The sequence below is a fragment of the Anomaloglossus baeobatrachus genome, chromosome 4 (assembly GCF_048569485.1).
Source record: "Anomaloglossus baeobatrachus isolate aAnoBae1 chromosome 4, aAnoBae1.hap1, whole genome shotgun sequence".
Classification (NCBI taxonomy): domain Eukaryota; kingdom Metazoa; phylum Chordata; class Amphibia; order Anura; family Aromobatidae; genus Anomaloglossus; species Anomaloglossus baeobatrachus.
Window position 1 is genome coordinate 328,543,582 of NC_134356.1, and position 25,556 is coordinate 328,569,137.

Sequence of the window (25,556 nt, forward strand, 5' to 3'; positions counted from 1 at the left end):
TACAGTGGATCATGTTTTTTTACTGTGCACATGCTCACAGTAAAAAAACGATCTGCTACACAAAAAAATGTTACATTCAGCGTTGCTCCCGCCTGACGGTCAGTTAGTAAACGACTGATCGTCAGGCGGTGGATGCAACGCAGGGCCATCAGTAACGATCTGTCGCTAATAGAACTCTATGGGGAAAAACGGATTCCTGCAAAATATTTTGCAGGATACCGTAATTCCTCAAGGCGACGGATTGTGACTGATGCAAAACAACGGAAATGTGAACATAGCCTTGCAATGATTATTCATTAGGACCTTTCTTCTTTTCCTTTTCCACATCCAGTAATTAACATCTTTATATCCTATTTTCAGATACTCATAGGTTTAACTGTGTTTATTTGTGTGGATTATAAAGGAATAAGTGTTTTGTAGAAAAGGTTGTGACCCATATACTTATATACATCTTTTATCACCTTATATCTCATCTGGTAGATTTTATCTGTGATTTCATATTTTTTTTTGGTGTGATCTTTATTAAATTTTACTAACTGCACATATACTCTTTTCCTCTTGTTTTTGAAATTAGGGGACACTGTAGTGTCCACCTCAACATATTGGCGCCCAACTACGTGGGGCCAGCAGAGGGGCCTAGTAAACACTTCCAAACTCAGCTAAACTCCTAGCCAGCAGAACAAGTAATCAGATCAGCTGACTCCAGTGTCAGCCAATTACTTGTTCTGTGTCCCGCTGCATCCATCGCAGAGTCTGCGGGCTGGAGTCCAGATCAGTTGATTCCAGTGCCGGCCAAACTCAGCTGACCTCACAGCCCGCACACGCTGTGATGGATGCAGGGGGACACAGAACAAGTAATTGGCTGACACTGGGGTCAGTTGATCTGATTACTTGTTCTGCTGGCTATGTGGTCAGGAGTAGGGATTAGTGAGCAGAAAAATGCTCGGGTGCTAGATGGGCTAGATGTCGAGATTATATTATAATTACATATATACATATATATATATATACACACATATATACACATATATATATATATATATATATATATATATATATATATATATATATATATATATATATATATATATATGTAAAAAGAACAATCAAACATTCCACAGAAGGCATAGAAAAAATATGAACCAGGTGGAGGGGCCACCCCAGGTTCACAGCAGCTCACAGAGCATTTCAAAAAAGGAGAACACGAGCAAATATGCTGAAAAAAGTTCATAGATTTTATTAAATAGATTTTAAAGTGCAAGTGCAAGAATTCACATTGATAATATACAAATTGGAAGGAGGAGGGGATAGGGACAGATGGTAAAGGGCAGAACAATGGCCTGGTGCGGACAACAGGAAAATAATATTCAAAAACAATAAAGCCAGAATCACTGGCACGTAAGCATCAGGATGAGTGAATACGATATTCAAAAAACAAGATGGCCCAAAAACTCACTGGCAGTTAGTAATCACAATGTAAAAATAATAGTATAGATGGTAGTATATATAGGCAATATTGCCCAAATCACTGGTAAAGCACCATAACATTGGAAAAAGAGTGTCCTGTCTCTGGTGGGGATATGTATCTCTAAATCACCGGCATGTAAGCAAGGAAGAAGAGTTACATAGACAAATAGGTGTAGATGTGATACCCGTGAAAGGGAAAAAGACTTAGCCCCAAATCTGCATTGGCCAGGTGCAGACAATGAGGAAAAGAAGATTTCACCTAAAACACGGTACCAATCATAGGTCTATGTAGTTAATAATACAAAGTAGCCACAATCACTGGCAAGTAGGCATCAGGGGTATACCCTATTGCAAATTGAAGAAATCCCCAGCAGAGACAGGGAACTCAAATCATTAGCCAGTAAGCAAGGGAGAAGGTATGAAGAAACAACACAGAAGAAAGCCTGTATAATAGACCAAGTCTGCAGTAATATAGTATTAAGCAATTTGGGGGAGTATAAATACATGCAACCTCATCAAAGACGGGGGATTGTATCATAATATACTAGTGTCTAGCAGAAATACTATGGCAGAGAGGCAAAGTATTTGACCAGAAGAGGTATAAACAGGATAACTAAAGCCCAAACCAGTTTATCCTATAGAAGGTGTAGGGGAGGCTTAAGAATCCATGCTGACATTTTCTGGAGTTTAATCAAAAAAAACATTCAAACAATCCTAAATGAGATGGTGACTATGGAGAACATTATACCTGAGTCCTGAGTTCGGTGGTGCAAAGAGGCCCGACGTACATTTCGCGGCTTTAAGAAACAGTCGCTTGCCGCTTCATCATGGGGGAAAGTGAAGGAGGGTCAACGCAGGGCCATCAGTAACAATCTGTCGCTAATAGAACTCTATGGGGAAAAACGGATTCCTGCAAAATATTTTGCAGGATACCGTAATTCCTCAAGGCGACGGATTGTGACTGATGCAAAACAACGGAAATGTGAACATAGCCTTGCAATGATTATTCATTAGGACCTTTCTTCTTTTCCTTTTCCACATCCAGTAATTAACATCTTTATATCCTATTTTCAGATACTCATAGGTTTAACTGTGTTTATTTGTGTGGATTATAAAGGAATAAGTGTTTTGTAGAAAAGGTTGTGACCCATATACTTATATACATCTTTTATCACCTTATATCTCATCTGGTAGATTTTATCTGTGATTTCATATTTTTTTTTGGTGTGATCTTTATTAAATTTTACTAACTGCACATATACTCTTTTCCTCTTGTTTTTGAAATTAGGGGACACTGTAGTGTCCACCTCAACATATTGGCGCCCAACTACGTGGGGCCAGCAGAGGGGCCTAGTAAACACTTCCAAACTCAGCTAAACTCCTAGCCAGCAGAACAAGTAATCAGATCAGCTGACTCCAGTGTCAGCCAATTACTTGTTCTGTGTCCCGCTGCATCCATCGCAGAGTCTGCGGGCTGGAGTCCAGATCAGTTGATTCCAGTGCCGGCCAAACTCAGCTGACCTCACAGCCCGCACACGCTGTGATGGATGCAGGGGGACACAGAACAAGTAATTGGCTGACACTGGGGTCAGTTGATCTGATTACTTGTTCTGCTGGCTATGTGGTCAGGAGTAGGGATTAGTGAGCAGAAAAATGCTCGGGTGCTAGATGGGCTAGATGTCGAGATTATATTATAATTACATATATACATATATATATATACACACATATATACACATATATATATATATATATATAATATATATATAATAAAAAAAATCTATATATTTTTTTATTTTTTAAATTCATTAAAAAAAAAAAAAATTAAAAACCCCCCCAAACACATAACCCTAACCCTAGGGGTAAGAAAGCGTGGGCTCCAGTTGGATTTTCTATTGCTAAGGGTAACCCAAGCAGCTACTGGCTGCTAACCTCCATTGGCAATGGAAAATCCAGGGAAGCCCTTTTTTAATTATTTAAGCAGGCAGGTACGGGCTGCCTCCAACCCCCAGCTGCCTATTTGTACCCGGCTGCTGGGAACCAAAAATATAGGGAAGCCTTTGTTAATTATTTCATGAATTTAATGAAATAATAATAATAAAAAAAAAAAACCCCGACGTGGGCTTAGCCCATTTTTTGTGTCCAGCCAGGTAAAACTAGGCAGCTGGGGATTGGAATCCGCAGCGCAGGGTGGCCCAAGCTTTCTGGGCCCCCCCCACTGCGAATTGCAGTCCGCAGCCGCCCCAGAAAATGCCGCTGTATCCAACCCTTCCAGCGGCCCTGGGTAATAAGGTGTTAATAACAGCTTTGTTTTACCAGCTGGTATAAAGCCCGAGATTCTTACAGTCAGGCCAAGTTTGACCCGGCCATTAAGAATCTCCAATAAAAGGGTTAAAAAAAACCAAAAAAAAAACCCAAAACATCACACAGAGAAAAAATACGTTATTAGAAATAAACACTTGGGAGAGAGAAGGGAGAGAAAAGGGATAGAGAAGAAAGAGAGATATGCTTTCTGGGCATGATCAGTACAGAAAACAGGACCCTGTCTATCAGGATCCGGCAACTTCCGGTACAGCAGGCACCCGGTGAAATACATTGCAGGTACAGCTGCAATCTAACGGATCCACTGATGACATCCAGTATTTTGCCCGAGGACAAAAACGCTGCAAGTAGCGTTTTTGAAAAAAGGTAAAATACCGCAAAGCAACGGATCCAGTGTGTGTCGCACGCAAACGCTTGTGACCGCATATTACCGTGATTCCATTACAAATGCATTGAAATGACAACACATTTGTAAAGGATCCGGCTTTGCGGCAAAAAATCCATTCATGCCGCAGTAAATAAAAACACTGATGTGAAAGTAGCCTAAAAGTAATATTTGCGAGTCGAAACAGTCATTAAGAAAACCTAATTAGTAGGAAATTAGATAAAATAAATGAGTATTGGCAGATGTGGGCAGGGTCGGACTGGGCTGTCTGGGGCCCACCAGGGGAATTGACTCCAGGAACCCACAGTACAGCTAAATATAAATACCCATTAGCGTTATCCCAGTTATTGTGTTGCTTTGACTGTAAAACACAGGCGGCTCCTGCATATCTTTATTGTGCACCAAAACTGGAATTTACAATGATAGTAGTTTGCAGGAAAGGGTCTTTGGTGAAAACAAGTTCTCACCGATCCACAGGTGAGGTTGGTGATAACTTATTGATCGGTGGAACCAAACCAGTAGAAACTGCACCGATCGGAAGATTGGGGAACTTTTTGCAGTGGCAGGTGGGGTGTGTGACCGCATCCATTCATCTTTTTTGGGGCAGCCAGATAAAAACAAGCACAACGCTTGCAGCCACTGAGGGAATGAATGGATCAGGGGTCGAGTCGGACACGAGCTCCAGCGTAATGGAGATAAAAGCTGTACATTTTGTCGATCAGTGCATGTCCCAGCATTCGGACCCCCACTGATGAATGAGTTATCACATATCCTTAGGCCACGTTCACACATTCAGTATTTGGTCAGTATCTTACATCAGTATTTGTAGCCAAAACCAGGAGTGGGTGATAAATGCAGCAGTGGTGCCGTGTTTCTATTATACTTTTTCTCTGATTTTACTACACCTGGTTTTGGCTACAAATACTGAGGTAAAAAACTCACTGAATACTCAGTGTGTGCACGTGGCCTTAGCAAAGGTGATTACTTGTTTTGACCGGAGAATCTCTGTAAGTGCATATTTGCTGCAGTGTAATAATCACAGGACAGAGTGAAAAAGTATTTAATCTCCATTGGAAATAATCTCCCCCTTATAGGAGAGAAAAAGTGACCTCCATACACAACACAATCCACTATACCAGAACCAATAATACCACATACAAGGGAGAAATACCGCGACACTATGACCAGATAACATAGTACCAACATACCGTATAGTGATCAAAAGCAACCACATACCAGAGAGTAATACCACCACACCAAAGTTAGACCACAAAGTAACCGAATATGACCACATACAAGGAATACCGCGACACAATGACCAGACCACATAATGACAGAATATGACTACATACAAGGGAGTAATTCTGCCACACCATAAATCAAACCACATAGTGAGCGAATACAGCCACATACAAGGGAGAAATACAGTGACACACGAGACAAATATCAGTCAGTACAATATGACCAGACGACATATTACTACTACACAAGGACATATAACACTACAATAATGATCATGAATAAAAACTACAATGCTAATAACACTAATATTATCATCAGTGACATAATGCACAGGAGCTCTGTATATAGTGTATAGGTAATACAGTGCTCACCAGTGACATTATACACAGGAGCTGTGTATACAGTGTATAGTATGTGTGTACATGTAATACATTGACTTACTAGTGACATCTCTAGTTGAAGTTATTCATATTCGCTTTTTCTCTTCATCCGGCGCTGACCGCCATCACTTCTTCCTGCCATGACGCGACTCTGCAGAAAACAGTCACCTATAGCTGATCACTCCCAGAGCACATTCCTCACTATTTCCACACTACATCAGACTCTTGTTCCCCATTGGAGACAGTATCCTTAAAATTAACTTATCAAAAATAAAATTCAAAGTAAAATTATTACTTAACATCAGTAATAATGTCACCTAATTTGCCCCTACAGTAATTATGCCCCACGTGCCACCATAAACTAATAATGTATGTTCCTCATTCTGGCTCCATATAGTAATTATGTCCCTCATCCTGGCCCCTTTTATTTAATAATGTCTGGGGAAACAAGTGGAATGAGAAGGGGTTGTTAATTGCTTCCTGCACAAAATATCCCCCCACAAACTGCTCCTCTCGAAAATAGCCCCACAAAGTGCCCCTTTCCATAATGTCACCCCCAAATTTGCCCTTTCTATAATATCTTCCCCATACATCCCTGTATAAATCCCCCCCACTCCTCATTATACTATGCTGCCTTCCACAATCCTTGATGCCTCAATGTCCCCCATTGCCCTATAATATCCCAATTTCTTTCATAACGTCCCCCACTGACCTATAATGTCCCAATAATGTCCCTCTCTGCCCTATAATATCCCCTACTGCCCTATAATGTCCCCCCACTGACCCATAATATGCTCCATAAAAGTCCCCCACCACTTCTTAATGCCCCATGTAAAATAACACTGCTCCTCCCCCAGCACAGCCCATTATGTAAAATTACTGTACATATCCTCTTCGGCTCCTCCGGAGCGCTTCCCTGTGCCTGCACGTTCTCCTCCTCTTCATCTCTGCAGCTGTGGCCCCGGTGATAACGGCATGTCGGTGCAAGCCTGCGGAGCTCTTCAGTCTCAGTCCTGTCGCATTCTCCTCCTCTGCATCCTTGGCCCCGGTGATGACGGTATGTTGCGGTGCAGAGCAGCGCTGCTCTGCCTCCTGTCACTGGCCGCACTGTACAAATGTATGCGCGCCTGAAAGACCCCCAGACATTTGAATAGCGGTGCGGTCTCCAGGTCCTGCACACCTTATCTGTGCAGGCGTGGGGACTCCCGCAGTACAGCGTTAGGACCTTTGGTCAGTCACATGACACACGTGATGTCACTAAAGGTCCTTCTGCAAGTGCGGACAGTTCAGTGATCGTACAGAACTTGTACAATCACTGAAGTTTATGATTGAAAGGCTGGGGGCCCCTCGGAGCGTGGGCGCCCTGGATCAGCTGCCCACTCTGCCCACCAATAAACTCCAGCCCAGAGAAACAGGCGGCCCCGCGGCCCTGTACAGCCACCCTGTACTATATAAGGCACGGGGGCCCACTGAGAGCCTGGGGCCTACCGGGGGATTCCCCGCTACTCTGGTGGGCTAGACCGACCCTGGATGTGGGACTCAAGGATCAATATGTTAAAAAGTCCATTGCAGCATTGGATATGATAGAATAAAGAGAGCAATAAAAGGAAAACCTTAACATACTTTAGAAGAAAATGTGCTGATAAAATATATATTTCCATTTGTGGATAAAGTGAATGGATCTGAGAGATGCATGTTGTGGAATGGCCTTTGAGTGATTGAATGAGAAAGAAAAAAAAAACGAAAAAAAAAAATAAAAGGAGGGAAGGGAGGGATTTAACTTGTGTTTTGCAGAGGGAAGTTTTAAAAGAGACCTTTTTGCATTCGGCTAACAGTTTTGCATTTGGCAAAAAAAGGGGGGGGGAAGCAGGATTCAAACTTCTAAAAACTTGTACAACAAAGGCGTATGTTACATTACAAGGAGGGAAAGCAGCCCTCACCAAAATGGCTGAAAGCACATGGTCTCTAAAGCAGCCCTCACCAAAAAGGCTGAAGCCACATGGTCCTATTGTTTGCTATAAATTATAGGACTGCAGAGAAAAAAGAAATGCCTTTTTAAAAATAGCAGTTTTACCTGCATTTAACAATTTGTAAATTATTTTTCCAACATTTTATGGTGATTTACTTTGAAAATTCCTTTTTAGTCTATACATCTGTTCCCGGATAGTCAGTTTTTATTTGTTCTGTTGCTTTAGTTAGAATAATAATCTTTATTAATCTAGTTTATTAATAATTTAGTTTAAAGTATGTGGATAATTTATACCTTTTTGTTTTTATAACAATCATCTAATTTTCTTTTGTATTTCCCAGCGGAGAGCAGGCTACAGTTCTGTCAATCTAGAATAGTCTCATATAGGAATGAAAGATTACAATACAGAAGCCTAAATTAACCCAAAAACATAATTTACTGCAGACACCTGTGGTTTATTATTCAGGTAGTCTGAACCTGTCGCCAGGGCTGCAATTCTTGTATAAGGCTATGTGCGCACTAGAAAAGTGATTTTTCTCAAGAAAATTTCTTGAGAAACTTCTGGGAGTTCAAGATTACCGCACCTGCGGTAAAAACCCGCACCAAATCCGCGGGAAAACGCATGCGTTTTTGCCGCGATTTTGCCGCAGTTTTTCCGCAGGTTGGTCCCTCCGGTTTTTTTATGCTGAACAGAAATAAATAATATAGATAATCTATAGACAGACAGATAATGGATAGAGGGAAAGATGGATAGATGAATAGATAGATTGATAGATATATAGGTAGATGAAAAAGACCTATATAATGTCCCACCCCCCTGCATATTCTAAGCTGGCACCCTTTAGTGACTTTCATGTGGCACTAAAGGGTGCCTAGCCTTGTATTTAGCCAAAAAATAAATAAATAATTAAAAAAAAAAATGACGTGGGGTTCCCCCTATTTTTGCAGCCTGCTAGGGTAAAGCAGACGGCTACAGCCTGCAAACCACAGCTGGCAGCTTCACCTTGGCTGGTAATCCAAAACAGAGGGCACCCGACGCTATTATTTTACATTAAATAAATAATTTAAAACAAAAAACGTGGGGTCCCCCCCAAATTAGATCACCAGCCAAGGTGAAGCGGACAGCTGGGGTCTGATATTCTCAGACTAGGGAGGTCCACTGTTATTGGACACTCCCCAGCCTAAAAATAGCAGGCTGCAGCCGCCCTAGAAGTGGCGCATCCATTAGACGTGCCAATCCTGGCGCTTCGCCCCAACTCATCCCGTTGCCCTGGTGCGGTGGCAAACGGGGTAATATATGGGGATGATGCCAGATGTGTAATGTCACCTGGCATCAAGCCCTGGGGTTCGTGATGTCAGGCGTCTATCAGATACCTGACATCACCAACCCAGTCAGTAAGAAATATAAAATAGACAACAAAAAAAGTTTTATTTGAACAAAAATACTCCCCACATTCCCTCTTTCACCAATTTATTGACAAGAACAATCAAATCCTGGTCCGGAGTAATCCAATAAGGGGGGTCCCACGGCGATCCATACCATAGTCACTGTCTCAGTCCATGAAGAACAGAATGTTCCCCATTGGCTGGGAGAGCAATGCAGTGACCTGAGCTAACATCAATGGGTCAGCCTAGGTCACTGCAGGGCATGACAAGTGCTGCTGTCAGGAGGTTAGATGAGATCATTACCTGCTGTGATGATCTCCTGCAGTCCTGCCATCAGCGCTGTCACTGACTTCTATGCCCACCGCGTTGTCAGCAGTATCGCGAGAGCCCGTGACGTCACCGCTAGTGACGGCCGCGGGCATAGACAGCAGTGACCGCGGTGACATCAGGAGATCGTCACAGCAGGTAATGATCTCATCTCACCTCCTGACAGCAGCGCCCATCATCCCCGCGGCTGCACGCACTGCTGTGTGTCAGTGTCTAGCAGCGCTGCAGCGTGACAAGCTGCTGACACTGCGGGCAGACACTGACACTGCAGGGCTGGCAGCGGAGGGGCCGGAGCGGGACACAGACTGCACGGGCACCCGCCGGAAGTCACACGGAAGTGCTTCCGTGCGGCGTCCAGGGAGTGTGACGTCTGTGTTTACTCTGCTCCGCTTCCTCTTCTGTCATAATGACATCACTTCCTGCAAAACCGCAGGCAGCGATGTACATTACCGCAGGTAAATCGCGGCTATACCGGGGGTATACCGCACATCATTTGCTACCTGCGTTATACCCCCGGAATTTCGCGATTACATTACAATGAATGGAGTAAAATTCCGGGGGTATACCGCAGGTACCTGCGGAAAAGAATTGACAGGCACATTTTCTCAAGAAATTTTCTCAAGAAAATCTTCCCAAAGAATTTTCTTGAAAAAAAAACAGCGTGCGCACAGCAATTTTTTTTTTCATAGGTTTTGCTGGGAAACGTCTGCAGAAAGATTTCTAAGATTTCTCAAGAAATTTCCGCAGCAAAACCGCGGGTAAATCCGCGGGTAAAACGGCCTAGTGCGCACATAGCCTAAAAGTTATTTCTGTGGTTCAAGACATAATTGAAAAAGCCACAGAAATGGTTCCTGATTACAAAGTTACAGTTAACATGATATTTATGGTGTTCTCCGTTACAATCTAGACACAATGTGACTTTCTTATGCCTTAAATATAGAACTCTAGTGCCACACAGTTTTGAATCCAGTTATGCTTTGAATAATGGATTCAAAAAGAGGGGAAAGAGATGATGTGGAAAGTCACAATCACCTATTTTTAAGTTTTTAATTTGTTCACCGATTTTAAGTTATGTTTTCTTTACATATTTTTATCTTTTAGGCTATGTGTCCACGGTAGAATGTACCTGCGGATTTTTCTGCCTGAAAATCCGCGACTTTTGCGGCAAATCCGCACCCGCGGATTTGCCGCGGATTTGCCGCGGATTTTGATGCGGATTTTTTTTTTTTTTTTCCCCCATTCTATACCCAAAATCCGCACGAAATCTGCAACAAACAATTGACATGCTGCAGATTTTTCCGGATCAAAATCCGCGGCAAATCCGCAGCGGAAAAATCCGCAGCATGGACACAGCATTTCCAAAATGCCATTGAAATGGCTTGGAAGTGCCGCTGCTGCAGATTTTCGGGAAATCCGCGGCAAATCCGCGGCAAATCCGCGGCAAAATCCGCGGTAAATCCGCAGCGTGGGCACATAGCCTAACAGAGCATACAGCAGGCATACATATATCTCATGATTGATCTGACGTAAAAAAAATGGCAGGGTTTGAACATGTCTCAGATGAGCCCAATTGCTAATGCAGATTTTCAGTTTTTCCATAGATGGATCCAGATGCCAAGATGCTGGTTGATTCTACACTGGATATGCTGAGGTTACACAACATGAGGTAATAAAAGTCGAAACACTTCCTCTACTCCCATTGGAATAGGAGAAAAGAGATGAGGATTTACAATCTCTGTAGGATGTAAAGTGGAAATGGGTAAGATGGTCAAATGTGTATACAGGCAGCAGATTTTTTCTAATGTGACGTGATAAACCTATAAAGACCGTAGAGTGCGTATGAGAACAAATAGAGGCTCTCCTGTTAGCAAATGAGCCTGGCATAGTGGAGATAAAGCTCACACCTGATCTGACACTGATGGAGCCAAAGGAGATGCTCACACAGATGCAACCAGCAAAGAAGCAGTGAACGGGCCTAGAGTTGAGTCTTTTACAAATGCAGACCAGTACCTCGGTGGCACCTGTCACTTCCCTGACATTTGTCATGCCTCGTGTTCTTAAATCCCTACAGGAACAAGCAATTCATCAAGGAACGGAGAGAGACACAGGGAGCCAGATGACTGAGGAAGGTCTGTGTATAAAGGGCAGTAAGCTTTCTCTACCATGAAGTCTCTATACTCAGTGATAACCCAGGTAACCAATGCACTAACACAGCTGACAAATACCGCTATACGTGTGGTGGTAGACAAGGTATGGGTGGCACCAGGGTTCAGTACCCAGGTGGCCGGACACACACCCAGTCTTGTAAGATGTGTGCCTAATATAAGGTAGAAAAAACTATAAAGACCTTGCAGAAACACACCCTTTATCCGCTCTACTGCTCCAGAGATTGCAGATTAATCATATATATCTTCCACGTGTAGGTTTGTATGAGTTTGTGCGGGTTGTGTGAATTTCTCATCATGAAGTTGGTAAGTAAAAATGGGGTTCTTGAAGTGGCAAAAAGTACATATTTTATAACAGAGGTCATTATAGAGATCTTACAGTATCTGGAATTAGCAGGTTTCAAAACTCCTCACCCTCCACAAAGCAGTTGGAAGGTGCAAAGGCTGAATGGAACAACAATATGTAACAATCCAGAAGATAATGGTCGATGCTGGCAAATCATGCAACAAATGCTTGTTTTCCTTTTCTTAATAAATAGATCTCAATATCAGATACTTTTTGGTTTAGCATCTAGAACATGATTATATTTCCCACAGATACTTCAGATACAGTATGATATCCTGACCAGCGATGTACAAGACTTAATTGACTAAATAGTGTTATAATAGGAATTACAACCTACCGGTAATGATGTTTTCAGGAGCCCATCATGACTGCACCACAGGAGTTGCTTCCTCTGACCTCTACAGGGACAGGAAAACACAAGAGGTTAAAAGCCCCTCCCCACATCTTCAGTGGCTTTTTCAAGTACCACACCAGGTTGGGTATAACACAATTTTATTTTTCCTTGTTTCCTACATACAATGTTAATTCACATTATGCAGAAAAAACATAAGGGAGGGAAATAAGGGTGGTGTCATGATGGGCTCCTGGAAACATCATTACCGGTAGGTTGCAATTCCCATTTTCCAGGACACCACAAGACAGCACCACAGGAGAATACCAAAGTAATCCACAATTGGTACAGGGGGGAGGAGAACCACAGCTTAAAGTACCTTCTTACCAAGCAAGGTCTGGTAGCTAGTAAGAGTGTCTAATTTGTAGTGTCAGCAGAATATGTTTGGGCCTGGCCACGTGGCCGTTCTGCAAATCTGTTATAGGGAGACCCCTGCCTTTTCTGCCCACGAGGTGGATAGTGATCTTGTCTAGTGGGTCCTAAGCCTTTCTGGAGGGTCTTTACCTACTGAAAGATAGGTGGAGGCTATGGCTGATCTGACCCACCGAAATAGGACGGCCTCCAAAGCGACCCTACCTTGATTTTTTTACCCTAAATTGAATAAATAGGGTAGAGTCGATCCTCCAGTTCCTGGTAGCCTCCCAATAGACCAACACTGCTCGTCTAACATCCAAGGAATGCAAGCGCTGTTATTTTTGGTTCTTGTAGTCAGGGCAAAAAGATGGTAAGACGACTTCTTATTCTAGAGCAGACCTGGGAAAGGGGCGGCCCGCGGGACGGATGCGGGCCGCCTACTGTCTGTGACCGGCCCGCCCGTCTTGCTGAGAGTTGGAGGCGTGGCCTGATCTATGCCTCAGCCTTGCTCACTGCCGGGAGCTATGATTCCCTCAGTGCAGTGATAAGCAGCTGCCACGCCCCCACTCTGCAGGTCATGCCCCCTCTGGTTGCTGATCACACTCCTCGGATGCCTCCCTTGTCCCCTCCTCCTGCTCTGTCGATGCTGGCCGCACCCCCTTTGCCTGCCCCTTCTACCCTGGGATCCTCACATGATCGGCTTATATCCACAGTGGCCACTTCAAAAACGTTTGGTCTACAAACTGAGGTAATGTGCACTTGTGCATCAGTAGCAGCAGGGAGAGAGCAAAGTGGCTGCAGGAGGGGGGCGCAGGGGAGCAGCACTTGTGTCTTCTCAGGACCCCCTGTGCCTGCAATAGAGGAAGCAGACAGGGGACTCAGAGAAGGCAGCCAGAAGTGCTGCCTGCCTGTGCCCTCAGCGTCCCCAGGACCAGTATGCATGCCCCACTAGCCACCACTGTGAGAGTGCATGCCCCACTAGCCACCACTGTGAGAGTGCATGCCCCGCTAGCCACCACTGTGAGAGTGCATGCCCCGCTGGCCACGACTGTGAGAGTGCATGCCCCGCTGGCCACGACTGTGAGAGTGCATGCCCCACTGGCCACAACTGTGAGAGTGCATGCCACACTAACCACCACTGTGAGAGTGCATGCCCCACTGGCCACCACTGTGAGAGTGCATGCCCCACTGGCCACCACTGTCAGTGTGCATGCCCCACTGGCCACCACTGTCAGTGTGCATGCCCCACTGGCCACCACTGTCAGTGTGCATGCCCCACTGGCCACCACTGTCAGTATGCATGCCCCACTGGCCACCACTGTCAGTATGCATGCTCCACTAGCCACCACTGTCAGTATGCATGCTCCACTGGCCACCACTATCAGTATGCATGCTCCACTGGCCACCACTGTCAGTATGCATGCTCCACTGGCCACCACTGTCAGTGTGCATGCTCCACTGGCCACCACTGTCAATATGTCTGCTTCACTGGCCACCAGGACCAGTGTGTATGCTTCACAGTCCCCAGTAATGTGTATACCACTTACTGACCCCAGAAATGTCTATGCCACTTACTGACCCCAGAAATGTGTATGCCCCCCCACTGACCCCAGTAATGTGTATGCCTCCCCACTGACCCCAGTAATGTGTATGCCCCCCCACTGACCCCAGTAATGTGTATGCCCCCCCACTGACCCCAGTAATGTGTATGCCCCCCCCACTGACCCCAGTAATGTGTATGCCCCCCACTGACCCCAGTAATGTGTATGCCCCCCCACTGACCCCAGTAATGTTTATGCCCCCCACTGACCCCAGTAATGTCTATGCCCCCCACTGACCCCAGTAATGTCTATGCCACCACTGACCCAAGCAATGTGTATGCCCCCCACATTTTCATTGAATCTTAATGTTGTTTAACTTATTGTTTGTTTATGAAGGGATAGTATATATACACTGTATACAGTATTGGGTAGAACTGAGCTAATTACATTAGTCCGGCCCTCTAAAACCATCCCAATTTCTCATGCGGCCCCATGGGAAAATTAATTGCCCACCCCTGTCCTAGAGTGACGGAGGAGACCACTTTTGGGCGAAATCTAGGATCCATCTTCAGGACTATCTTGTCGTCTAAGATCTGCAGATATGGATCTCTGATGAATAAGGCCTGGATTTCTCCAATTCTCCAATTCTCTTAGCCGTTGACACTGCAACCAAAAACACTGTTTTGAAGAACAATTTTTCCATAGGTATGTCAATGAGTGGTTCAAAAGGGGGGTGGAGGGGGATAAAAAAGTCCATTCAGAACCAGGTTCAGGTCCCATGTAGGCACTGTAGATTTGATAGTGGGTCTCATTCGTTGAATGCCCCCTCTGGAATCGTGCGACCCACGGATGGGAGAGCAGTGGTGCATTGAAGAAATCACTTAGGGCTGCGTCACACGCTACGATATATCGGGCGATATGTCGTCGGGGTCACGGATTCCGTGACGCACATCCGGCATCGTTTGACATATCATAGCGTGTGACAGCTATGAGCGACTGTTAACGAGCAAAAATAAATTATCGTTGCTCGTTGACAACGCTCATTTTCCTAAAATCGTTCCTCCTTCTGCGTGCCGGTTGTTAATCGTTCCTGAGGCAGCACACGTTGCTTCGTGTGACACCTTAGGAACGAAGAACTGCAGCTTACCTGCAGCCTGATCAGGCCGGCACAGGTCTCTGGAGTTATCTTGGCCCACTCCTCCATGCAGATCTTCTCCAAGTTATCTAGGTTCTTTGGGTGTCTCATGTGGACTTTAATCTTGAGCTCCTTCCACAAGTTTTCAATTGGGTTAAGGTCAGGAGACTGACTAGGCCACTGCAACACCTTGATTTTTTCCCTCTTGAACCAGGCCTTGGTTTTCTTGGATGTGTGCTTTGGGTCGTTGTCTTGTTGGAAGATGAAATGACGACCCATCTTAATATCCTTGATGGAGGAGCGGAGGTTCTTGGCCAAAATCTCCAGGTAGGCCGTGCTGTCCATCTTCCCATGGATGCGGACCAGATGGCCAGGCCCCTTGGCTGAGAAACAGCCCCACAGCATGATGCTGCCACCACCATGCTTCACTGTAGGGATGGTATTCTTGGGGTCGTATGCAATGCCATCCAGTCTCCAAACGTCACGTGTGTGGATGGCACCAAAGATCTCGATCTTGGTCTCATCAGACCAGAGAACCTTGAACCAGTTTGAATCAGAGTCCTCCAAGTGATCATGAGCAAACTGTAGACGAGCCTTGACATGACGCTTTGAAAGTAAAAAGGTACCTTACGGGCTCGTCTGGAACGGAGACCATTGCAATGGAGTACGTTACTTATGGTATTGACTGAAACCAATGTCCTCACTGCCATGAGATCTTCCCGGAGCTCCTTCCTTGTTGTCCTTGGGTTAGCCTTGACTCTTCGGACAAGCCTGGCCTCGGCACGGGTGGAAACTTTCAAAGGCTGTCCAGGCAGTGGAAGGCTAACAGTAGTTCCATAAGCCTTCCACTTCCGGATGATGCTCCCAACAGTGGAGACAGGTAGGCACAACTCCTTGAAAAGGGTTTTGTACCCCTTGCCAGCCTTGTGACCCTCCACAATCTTGTCTCTGATGGCCTTGGAATGCTCCTTTGTCTTTCCCATGTTGACCAAGTATGAGTGCTGTTCACAAGTTTGGGGAGGGTCTTAATTAGTCAGAAAAGGCTGGAAAAAGAGATAATTAATCCAAACATGTGAAGCTCATTGTTCTTTGTGCCTGAAATACTTCTTAATACTTTAGGGGAACCAAACAGAATTCTGGTAATTTGAGGGGTTGAATAATAAATGACCCTCTGAATAAACTTTTCACAATTTAAAAAAAAAAAAAAAAAAAGAAATAACATTCTTTTTTGCTGCAGTGCATTTCACACTTCCAGGCTGATCTACAGTCCAAATGTCACAATGCCAAGTTAATTCCGAATGTGTAAACCTGCTAAATCTGCAGGGGGTTGAATACTACTTGTAGGCACTATATGTTAGTCCAACATTCCAGGTCTGAGACATGGCATCTACTGCAGCTGGGTTGTCCCGTGGATTCAGGGAAAAGAAGTCCCTTGTTTTTGCATTTCGTCTGGAGGCGAACAGGTCCACCTTTGGTATGCCCCATCTGTCGATCAGACTCTCAAACACGCTTTCTTTTAATTTCCACTCTGAGGGATCTACCATGCGCCTGCTGAGGTAACCTGCCAGGCAATTTTCTTAGCCCTTCCGATGAACTGCAGCGTTAGAGAGGATCGACTTCTTGGCCCAATGAAAAATCTTTTTTGCCAGAGCCTGTAGGGGGGATGTTTCGAGCCTCCTTGGTGACGAAGGAAGGACAATGTCGTGACATTGTCAGAGAGGACTCAAACGTGCTGCTTCAGGAATAGGAGTCGACTCTTCTTTAGGGCTTGCTAAACCGCATGAAGCTCCCTGAAATTTGAGGACTGGTTTGTCATCCGCATGGACCACTATCCCTGGAAGTAATAGGATTTTACATGGGCTCCCCAACCCGTCTGACATGCGTCGGTGGTAAGCGTGACACAGGGCGAGGAATCCCTTGGAACTCTGACATGCAGGTTGTTCTGGTCCATCCACCATTTCAGATCCTTCAGAATGTGAGGGGTCAAGGTGATCTTGCTTGCATAAGGACCAACGGGACTCGACAGTGGCTGTCAATACCAGCTGCTGAAGAGCCCTGGAATGAAATTGACTCCACCATACACACTGGATGCAAGAAGACATGAGGCTGAGAACATTCATGACCTCCCTGATCGAGCACTGCTTCTTCAGTCAGAAGATTTGACCCTATTTTTGATCATGTCTACCTTCTTAGATGGTAAGAAGGAGGTTCGTGTGTCCGAGTTCAGCAGGATACGCAGGAATACTTTCCTTTATTCCGCCTCGAGATTGGATTTGTGATTGGTTTACTATCCAACCGAGGGACTGCAGCAGCTTCAAGGTGGTAGTAATTCCCCATAACAGCTCCTCCTGTGAATCTACCACCAGTAGAAGAACGTCTAGGTAGGGCACTATGGTGACATTGGGTCTTCTGAGATGTGCGACTACCTCCGCCATCATCTTGGTAAAAGTTCTGGGAGATGATAGGCCGAATGGCAGGCACCGGAACTGGAAATGGTAGATTTGTCTCTCTTTTTCTAGGGTAAACCTTAAGTATCTCTGAAACTGCGGGTGGATGGCTGATGGCTATGTGGTATTAGGCACTATTCAGGTCTATCGTGGCGATGACCGCATATGTATTGAGAAGCAGGATTCTAGATTTTATAGAATCCATGCGGAACTTTTGTAACAAACCCAGTGATCGAGGGGTTTTAAATTTATAATTGTCTGAAATTCGCCTGACGGTTTTGTGACTGAGAACAGAGTTGAGCAGTGGCCCTGGAACTGTTCCAATACGGGAACAGGACAAATAGCCTGGGTGTGCAGCAAGGTGTCTACATCTGTCCAGAGACTGGTTTAAACGGACCTGGACCAGGGCTTTGTCATGAGAAACCTGTCGAGAGGCACCCGGGAAAACTCTATCTGGAGACCCTGTTCTATTACCTGGAAGACTCACGGATTGGAGGATATGTTTCTCCACTCCTCCAGGAAGCCACACAACCTTCTGCCTATGGCCATGGCGACAGGATCTATCTGGTCTTTTTCTGCAGTCAAAGTGGGGTTTTTTATCTTCCCCCCCCCCTTTGTGATAGCTCCACCTCCCAGTCTTTCCCTTCCCTTTGTAGCCCTGCACTTTGAAGGACTGAAATCTACAGGCGGGAAGAGATCGACGAGACCTGTCTTCTGGAAATCCTCCTTTTTTATCGGAAGCCCTCTCTAGAATCTCGTCTAACACTGGCCCAAAGACCCGGATACCTGAGAAGGGAATGGAACTGAGCTTATTTTTTGAAGCGCCATCCCCAGACCAAGTGTTTAGCCATATAGCCCGGCAAGCCAAGTTAGAGCCTCATTTCTAGCTGATAATATAACTGAAGCTGCCGAGGCATCTGCCATGAATCCTGTAACTATTTTTAACAGGGGAATGAATTCTAAGATGGCTTCCCTAGGGTCCTTATCTCTAATCTGAGCTTCAAGGTCGTTTAACCACCAAAACATAGAATTCGCTACAGATGTAGCGTCTATATTGGCCTTAATGGTGGCTGCCGAGGCCTCCCAAGCTTTCTTCAGGAGGCTATCCACCTTCCTGTCCATTCGGTCTCTTAAGACTCAAAGAGTCCTCAAATGGGATGGACGTCTTCCTTGCAACAGGGACATCAATCTTGGGAAGGTCTTCCCACTCCTTGATGTCCTCAGGTTCGAACAGATGAGCTTTGATGTCGCTTGGAATCACAAGTTTCTTCTTGGCTTACTCGCATTCATCCATTATCATTGCCCGAACGTGTTGGTTAACGGAAAAGACCCTGTGCCTCTGAGATCTGAGGCCCCCGAACATCTCATCCTGTATGGACCTTGATTTCTGTCTCCTCTACCATCATGGTTTTTCGGACTGCCCGGAGGTGGTCATCCGTATGACTTGATGAGAGCAGGTAACGTCTCCCTTCTTCAAGTGAAGTCCCCGGAGTCTCATCCTCCATCTGTGACATGCATCATTGTCACAGGCACCGTGGGTTACCTGTTGAAGCATCAGACTCCAGGAACCACGGGAGGCCTGTGGAAGTCTGGAACCAAGGCTCATAGGACTCAGCACAAGGCGGGGTGCAGACCCTAGGACAGTGGGACACTTTATGGCCAGCTGTTAACTCTGCCGGGCGAGATTTCCAGGGTCAAATGCCAACCTAAAAAGCCTGAAGCACAAGCAGCAAAGAGGGGACCGAGGACTGAAGCCCTTAAATAGTCCAAGCTGTCTGCATTAGGGAACAGACTAAAGAGAAGGGACTTCCAAGTAGCTCCAGGCCACAGGAGTCCAACCACAAGTGTGCACGGAGGACAGCCATCCCAGGTCACAACTGACATGGAGAATAAGGGGAGCGGGCACACCTGGAACCGGCACCCGTGGCTCCAGTACCAAAGCAAACAAGGCAAGTTAAAACTGCAATACTGGTGTGGACTGTTTCCTTGACTGTGTGCACTCACAGACTGTTCCCCACTACAACCCCCATCATTCACTTCTGGAGCCTGTCCCTGCTTGCGGAGGCCTCTAACCATCCAGGCTGCATCACTCCATCAGCCCCAGCAGAAGCCTGCAGCGGCGGCTCCAAATAACCTGTCCGCAAACTGCAAGTTGCATTGTCGACAAACTCTTATTTTCTTCTATTTTATCAAAAACACCTTTTCTTTCCTGAGGGACAGCACCCCAAGAGCCACGACTGACAACACAAGCCGGGACTGAGTACCCCACAGCTCTGGGGCACCACACGTGTTTGCTCTACTATTCTACACTCATCTACAGGAGCTCAACAGGTAAGGGAGGGTGGTCACGCTCTGGTATAACACCACTGCACAAGTTGCTTCTTGCCAATTTGATATGCGATACACAATGGGCTCCCCAAATAAGTCGACCAGCGAAGCTGAGATTCGGACAAAAATAGATTTATGGGACAAACTTGTAGTCCATGGAAGACAGTGGGGGTGGAACACGGGTGAAGATAGGGGAGTATAGACCAAACATAGCCCTGAATAAATGGGACTCTCAGGGCAAATCCCTAGAATGACACTATCCCGTACAAACGTCTCTTGTGACACTATTTGCCAATGCAACCCCTTAGTTCTCAACCTGGAAAACCCAGGCAGCACCTACTTATTGGGCACATATACAGTACAGACCAAAACGTTTGGACACACCTTCTCATTCAAAGAGTTTTCTTTATTTTCATGATTCTGAAAATTGTAGCTTCACATTGAAGGCATCAAAACTATGAATTAAAACATGTGGAATGAAATACTTAGCAAAAAAGTGTGAAACAACTGAAAATATGTCATATTCTAGGTTCTTCAAAGTAGCCACTTTTTGCATTGATTACTGCTTTGCACACTCTTGCCATTCTCTTGATGAGCGTCAAGAGGTAGTCACCGGAAACGGTTCTCACTTCACAGGTGTGCCCTGTTAGGTTTAATAAGTGGGATTTCTTGCCTTATAAATGGGGTTGGGACCATCAGTTGTGTTGTGCAGAAGTCTGGTGGATACACAGCTGATAGTCCGACTGAATAGACTGTTAGAATTTTTATTATGGCAAGAAAAAAGCAGCTAAGTAATGAAAAACGAGTGGCCATCACTACTTTAAGTCGGTGCTTTGTTAAATAAAAGACAGTTAAAGCTGCGCCATTCTCTGATCAAGGAGAGGCTTACATCTGACTCTGGTGTTATTCTTTCGTGCATGCAATTGATCCATATCCATTAGGTCAGGAGCAAGTAACTAGGGGACACGTGTAATGTCCACCCCAACACCTGCAGCGTCCCTCACCTCATACTGCCCTGCCCTGTACCTCACACAGCTCTGTACCATACGAGTCACCCCATACACGGCCCGGCACCTCACCTCATACACAGCACCTCACCTCATACACGGCCCTGCACAGCACCTCACCTCATACACAGCACCTCACCTCATACACGGCCCTGCACAGCACCTCACCTCATACACGGCCCTGCACAGCACCTCACCTCATACACGGCCCTGCACAGCACCTCACCTCATACACAGCACCTCACCTCATACACAGCCCAGCACAGCACCTCACCTCATACACGGCCCTGCACAGCACCTCATACACAGCACCTCACCTCATACACGGCCCTGCACAGCACCTCACCTCATACACAGCACCTCACCTCATACACAGCACCTCACCTCATACACGGCCCTGCACAGCACCTCACCTCATACACAGCACCTCACCTCATACACGGCCCTGCACAGCACCTCACCTCATACACAGCACCTCACCTCATACACAGCACCTCACCTCATACACGGCCCTGCACAGCACCTCACCTCATACACAGCACCTCACCTCATACACGGCCCTGCACAGCACCTCACCTCATACACAGCACCTCACCTCATACACGGCCCTGCACAGCACCTCACCTCATACACAGCACCTCACCTCATACACGGCCCTGCACAGCACCTCACCTCATACACAGCACCTCACCTCATACACGGCCCTGCACAGCACCTCACCTCATACACAGCACCTCACCTCATACACGGCCCTGCACAGCACCTCACCTCATACACAGCACCTCACCTCATACACGGCCCTGCACAGCACCTCACCTCATACACAGCACCTCACCTCATACACGGCCCTGCACAGCACCTCACCTCATACACAGCACCTCACCTCATACACGGCCCTGCACAGCACCTCACCTCATACACAGCACCTCACCTCATACACGGCCCTGCACAGCACCTCACCTCATACACAGCACCTCACCTCATACACGGCCCTGCACAGCACCTCACCTCATACACAGCACCTCACCTCATACACGGCCCTGCACAGCACCTCACCTCATACACAGCACCTCACCTCATACACAGCCCTACACAGCACCTCACCTCATACACAGCACCTCACCTCATACACAGCCCTGCACAGCACCTCACCTCATACACGGCCCTGCACAGCCCCTCACCTCACCTCAGACACGGCCCCTCACCTCATACACAGCCCTGCACAGCACCTCACCTCATACACGGCCCTGCACAGCCCCTCACCTCATACACAGCCCCTCACCTCATACACAGCCCCTCACCTCATACACAGCCCCTCACCTCATACACAGCCCCTCACCTCATACACAGCCCTGCACTTCACCTCACCTCATACACAACCCTGCACCGCACCGCACCTCACACGGCTCTGCTCCACACCATATCATTATTTGTGATGTTACTCTGCATGGATTCTGGGCGCCTCAGAAACCTGCCAAGATCACTCCCTGCAACCTGTACATTACACACAGCCGTGCACTGCAGCTCTGCTCCAAAGTCCGCAGCATACATAGATCTGCGGGACTCATAGTTCTGCAGCACGCACTACCAGCAATGATAAAGTACGTCTATGTGCAGTACACCTGGTGGAGCCTGACACAGGCGTACAGTGGTGACCAGTCTCCCTGGTCTCTGCAGTGCACGCACCTCCTTCTCAAGGGGTAGTTCCCACACAAATAAGAAACTACGTGAAACTTAGCAGCTCAGCCTGGAGCCGGACCCCGCCCACACAGGTTACAGATCACGTGCTGATGATGTCATCAAAGGTCCTTTAGCTACGAGCATCCTGCCCCCAAGTCCAATGAGGCTGCAGCGAGTGTGAGCGGACGGAGAGGAGAGCAGGGGCTGACAGCAGAGTGCCGGAGCGCAAGATGGAGCTGGAGAAGGAAGTGAAGAAGGTGAGAGGCGCGGCTGGGTGTAGCCCACCTGTGTATAGCCCCCATACCTGTGTGACTCTGCACTGTGCCCCGCAGGGTGTGGCTGAGTGCATGTGTAGAAGGTGCTGGAGTTAGGCACATATATCAGTATTGACACTTTGTATAGTGTACCTGCTGCAACTCTAGCTCTGTCCCGTCCACTAGTTCCTGGATCTGGTACTGCCAGGTGTGACTTTCCCCTGATGCTCAGGAGGGGGCTCTGTGCCAGGTGTGACTTTCCCCTGATGCTCAGGAGAGGGCTCTGTGCCAGGTGTGACTTTCCCCTGAGGCTCAGGAGGGGGCTCTGTGCCAGGTGTGACTTTCCCCTGAGGCTCAGGAGAGGGCTCTGTGCCAGGTGTGACTTTCCCCTGATGCTCAGGAGGGGGCTCTGTGCCAGGTGTGACTTTCCCCTGATGCTCAGGAGGGGGCTCTGTGTCAGGTGTGACTTTCCCCTGATGCTCAGGAGGGGGCTCTGTGTCAGGTGTGACTTTCCCCTGAGGCTCAGGAGGGGGCTCTGTGCCAGGTGTGACTTTCCCCTGATGCTCAGGAGGGGGCTCTGTGCCAGGTGTGACTTTCCCCTGAGGCTCAGGAGGGGGCTCTGTGCCAGGTGTGACTTTCCCCTGAGGCTCAGGAGGGGGCTCTGTGCCAGGTGTGACTTTCCCCTGATGCTCAGGAGAGGGCTCTGTGCCAGGTGTGACTTTCCCCTGAGGCTCAGGAGGGGGCTCTGTGCCAGGTGTGACTTTCCCCTGAGGCTCAGGAGAGGGCTCTGTGCCAGGTGTGACTTTCCCCTGATGCTCAGGAGAGGGCTCTGTGCCAGGTGTGACTTTCCCCTGATGCTCAGGAGAGGGCTCTGTGCCAGGTGTGACTTTCCCCTGATGCTCAGGAGGGGGCTCTGTGTCAGGTGTGACTTTCCCCTGATGCTCAGGAGGGGGCTCTGTGTCAGGTGTGACTTTCCCCTGAGGCTCAGGAGAGGGCTCTGTGCCAGGTGTGACTTTCCCCTGATGCTCAGGAGAGGGCTCTGTGCCAGGTGTGACTTTCCCCTGATGCTCAGGAGGGGGCTCTGTGTCAGGTGTGACTTTCCCCTGAGGCTCAGGAGGGGGCTCTGTGTCAGGTGTGACTTTCCCCTGAGGCTCAGGAGGGGGCTCTGTGCCAGGTGTGACTTTCCCCTGAGGCTCAGGAGGGGGCTCTGTGCCAGGTGTGACTTTCCCCTGAGGCTCAGGAGGGGGCTCTGTGCCAGGTGTGACTTTCCCCTGATGCTCAGGAGAGGGCTCTGTGCCAGGTGTGACTTTCCCCTGAGGCTCAGGAGGGGGCTCTGTGCCAGGTGTGACTTTCCCCTGAGGCTCAGGAGAGGGCTCTGTGCCAGGTGTGACTTTCCCCTGATGCTCAGGAGAGGGCTCTGTGCCAGGTGTGACTTTCCCCTGATGCTCAGGAGGGGGCTCTGTGTCAGGTGTGACTTTCCCCTGATGCTCAGGAGGGGGCTCTGTGTCAGGTGTGACTTTCCCCTGAGGCTCAGGAGGGGGCTCTGTGCCAGGTGTGACTTTCCCCTGATGCTCAGGAGGGGGCTCTGTGCCAGGTGTGACTTTCCCCTGAGGCTCAGGAGAGGGCTCTGTGCCAGGTGTGACTTTCCCCTGAGGCTCAGGAGGGGGCTCTGTGCCAGGTGTGACTTTCCCCTGAGGCTCAGGAGGGGGCTCTGTGCCAGGTGTGACTTTCCCCTGAGGCTCAGGAGGGGGCTCTGTGCCAGGTGTGACTTTCCCCTGAGGCTCAGGAGGGGGCTCTGTGCCAGGTGTGACTTTCCCCTGAGGCTCAGGAGGGGGCTCTGTGCCAGGTGTGACTTTCCCCTGAGGCTCAGGAGGGGGCTCTGTGCCAGGTGTGACTTTCCCCTGAGGCTCAGGAGGGGGCTCTGTGCCAGGTGTGACTTTCCCCTGAGGCTCAGGAGGGGGCTCTGTGCCAGGTGTGACTTTCCCCTGAGGCTCAGGAGGGGGCTCTGTGCCAGGTGTGACTTTCCCCTGAGGCTCAGGAGGGGGCTCTGTGCCAGGTGTGACTTTCCCCTGATGCTCAGGAGGGGGCTCTGTGTCAGGTGTGACTTTCCCCTGATGCTCAGGAGGGGGCTCTGTGTCAGGTGTGACTTTCCCCTGAGGCTCAGGAGGGGGCTCTGTGCCAGGTGTGACTTTCCCCTGATGCTCAGGAGGGGGCTCTGTGCCAGGTGTGACTTTCCCCTGAGGCTCAGGAGGGGGCTCTGTGCCAGGTGTGACTTTCCCCTGAGGCTCAGGAGGGGGCTCTGTGCCAGGTGTGACTTTCCCCTGATGCTCAGGAGAGGGCTCTGTGCCAGGTGTGACTTTCCCCTGAGGCTCAGGAGGGGGCTCTGTGCCAGGTGTGACTTTCCCCTGAGGCTCAGGAGAGGGCTCTGTG

The 25,556-nt window shown here is 47.7% G+C and overlaps 1 protein-coding gene across 1 annotated transcript in view; it reads left to right on the forward strand.

Annotated features, from left to right (window-relative positions):
* Positions 1–22,971: 22,971 nt before the first annotated feature.
* TES (testin LIM domain protein) overlaps positions 22,972–25,556 on the forward strand; it is a 91,082-nt gene continuing 88,497 nt past the window's right edge. The window contains exon 1 of the mRNA XM_075345031.1: positions 22,972–23,129. Coding sequence (XP_075201146.1) covers positions 23,103–23,129 — 27 coding nt within the window. The 5' untranslated portion in view covers positions 22,972–23,102. The remainder of the gene's footprint in view (positions 23,130–25,556) is intronic.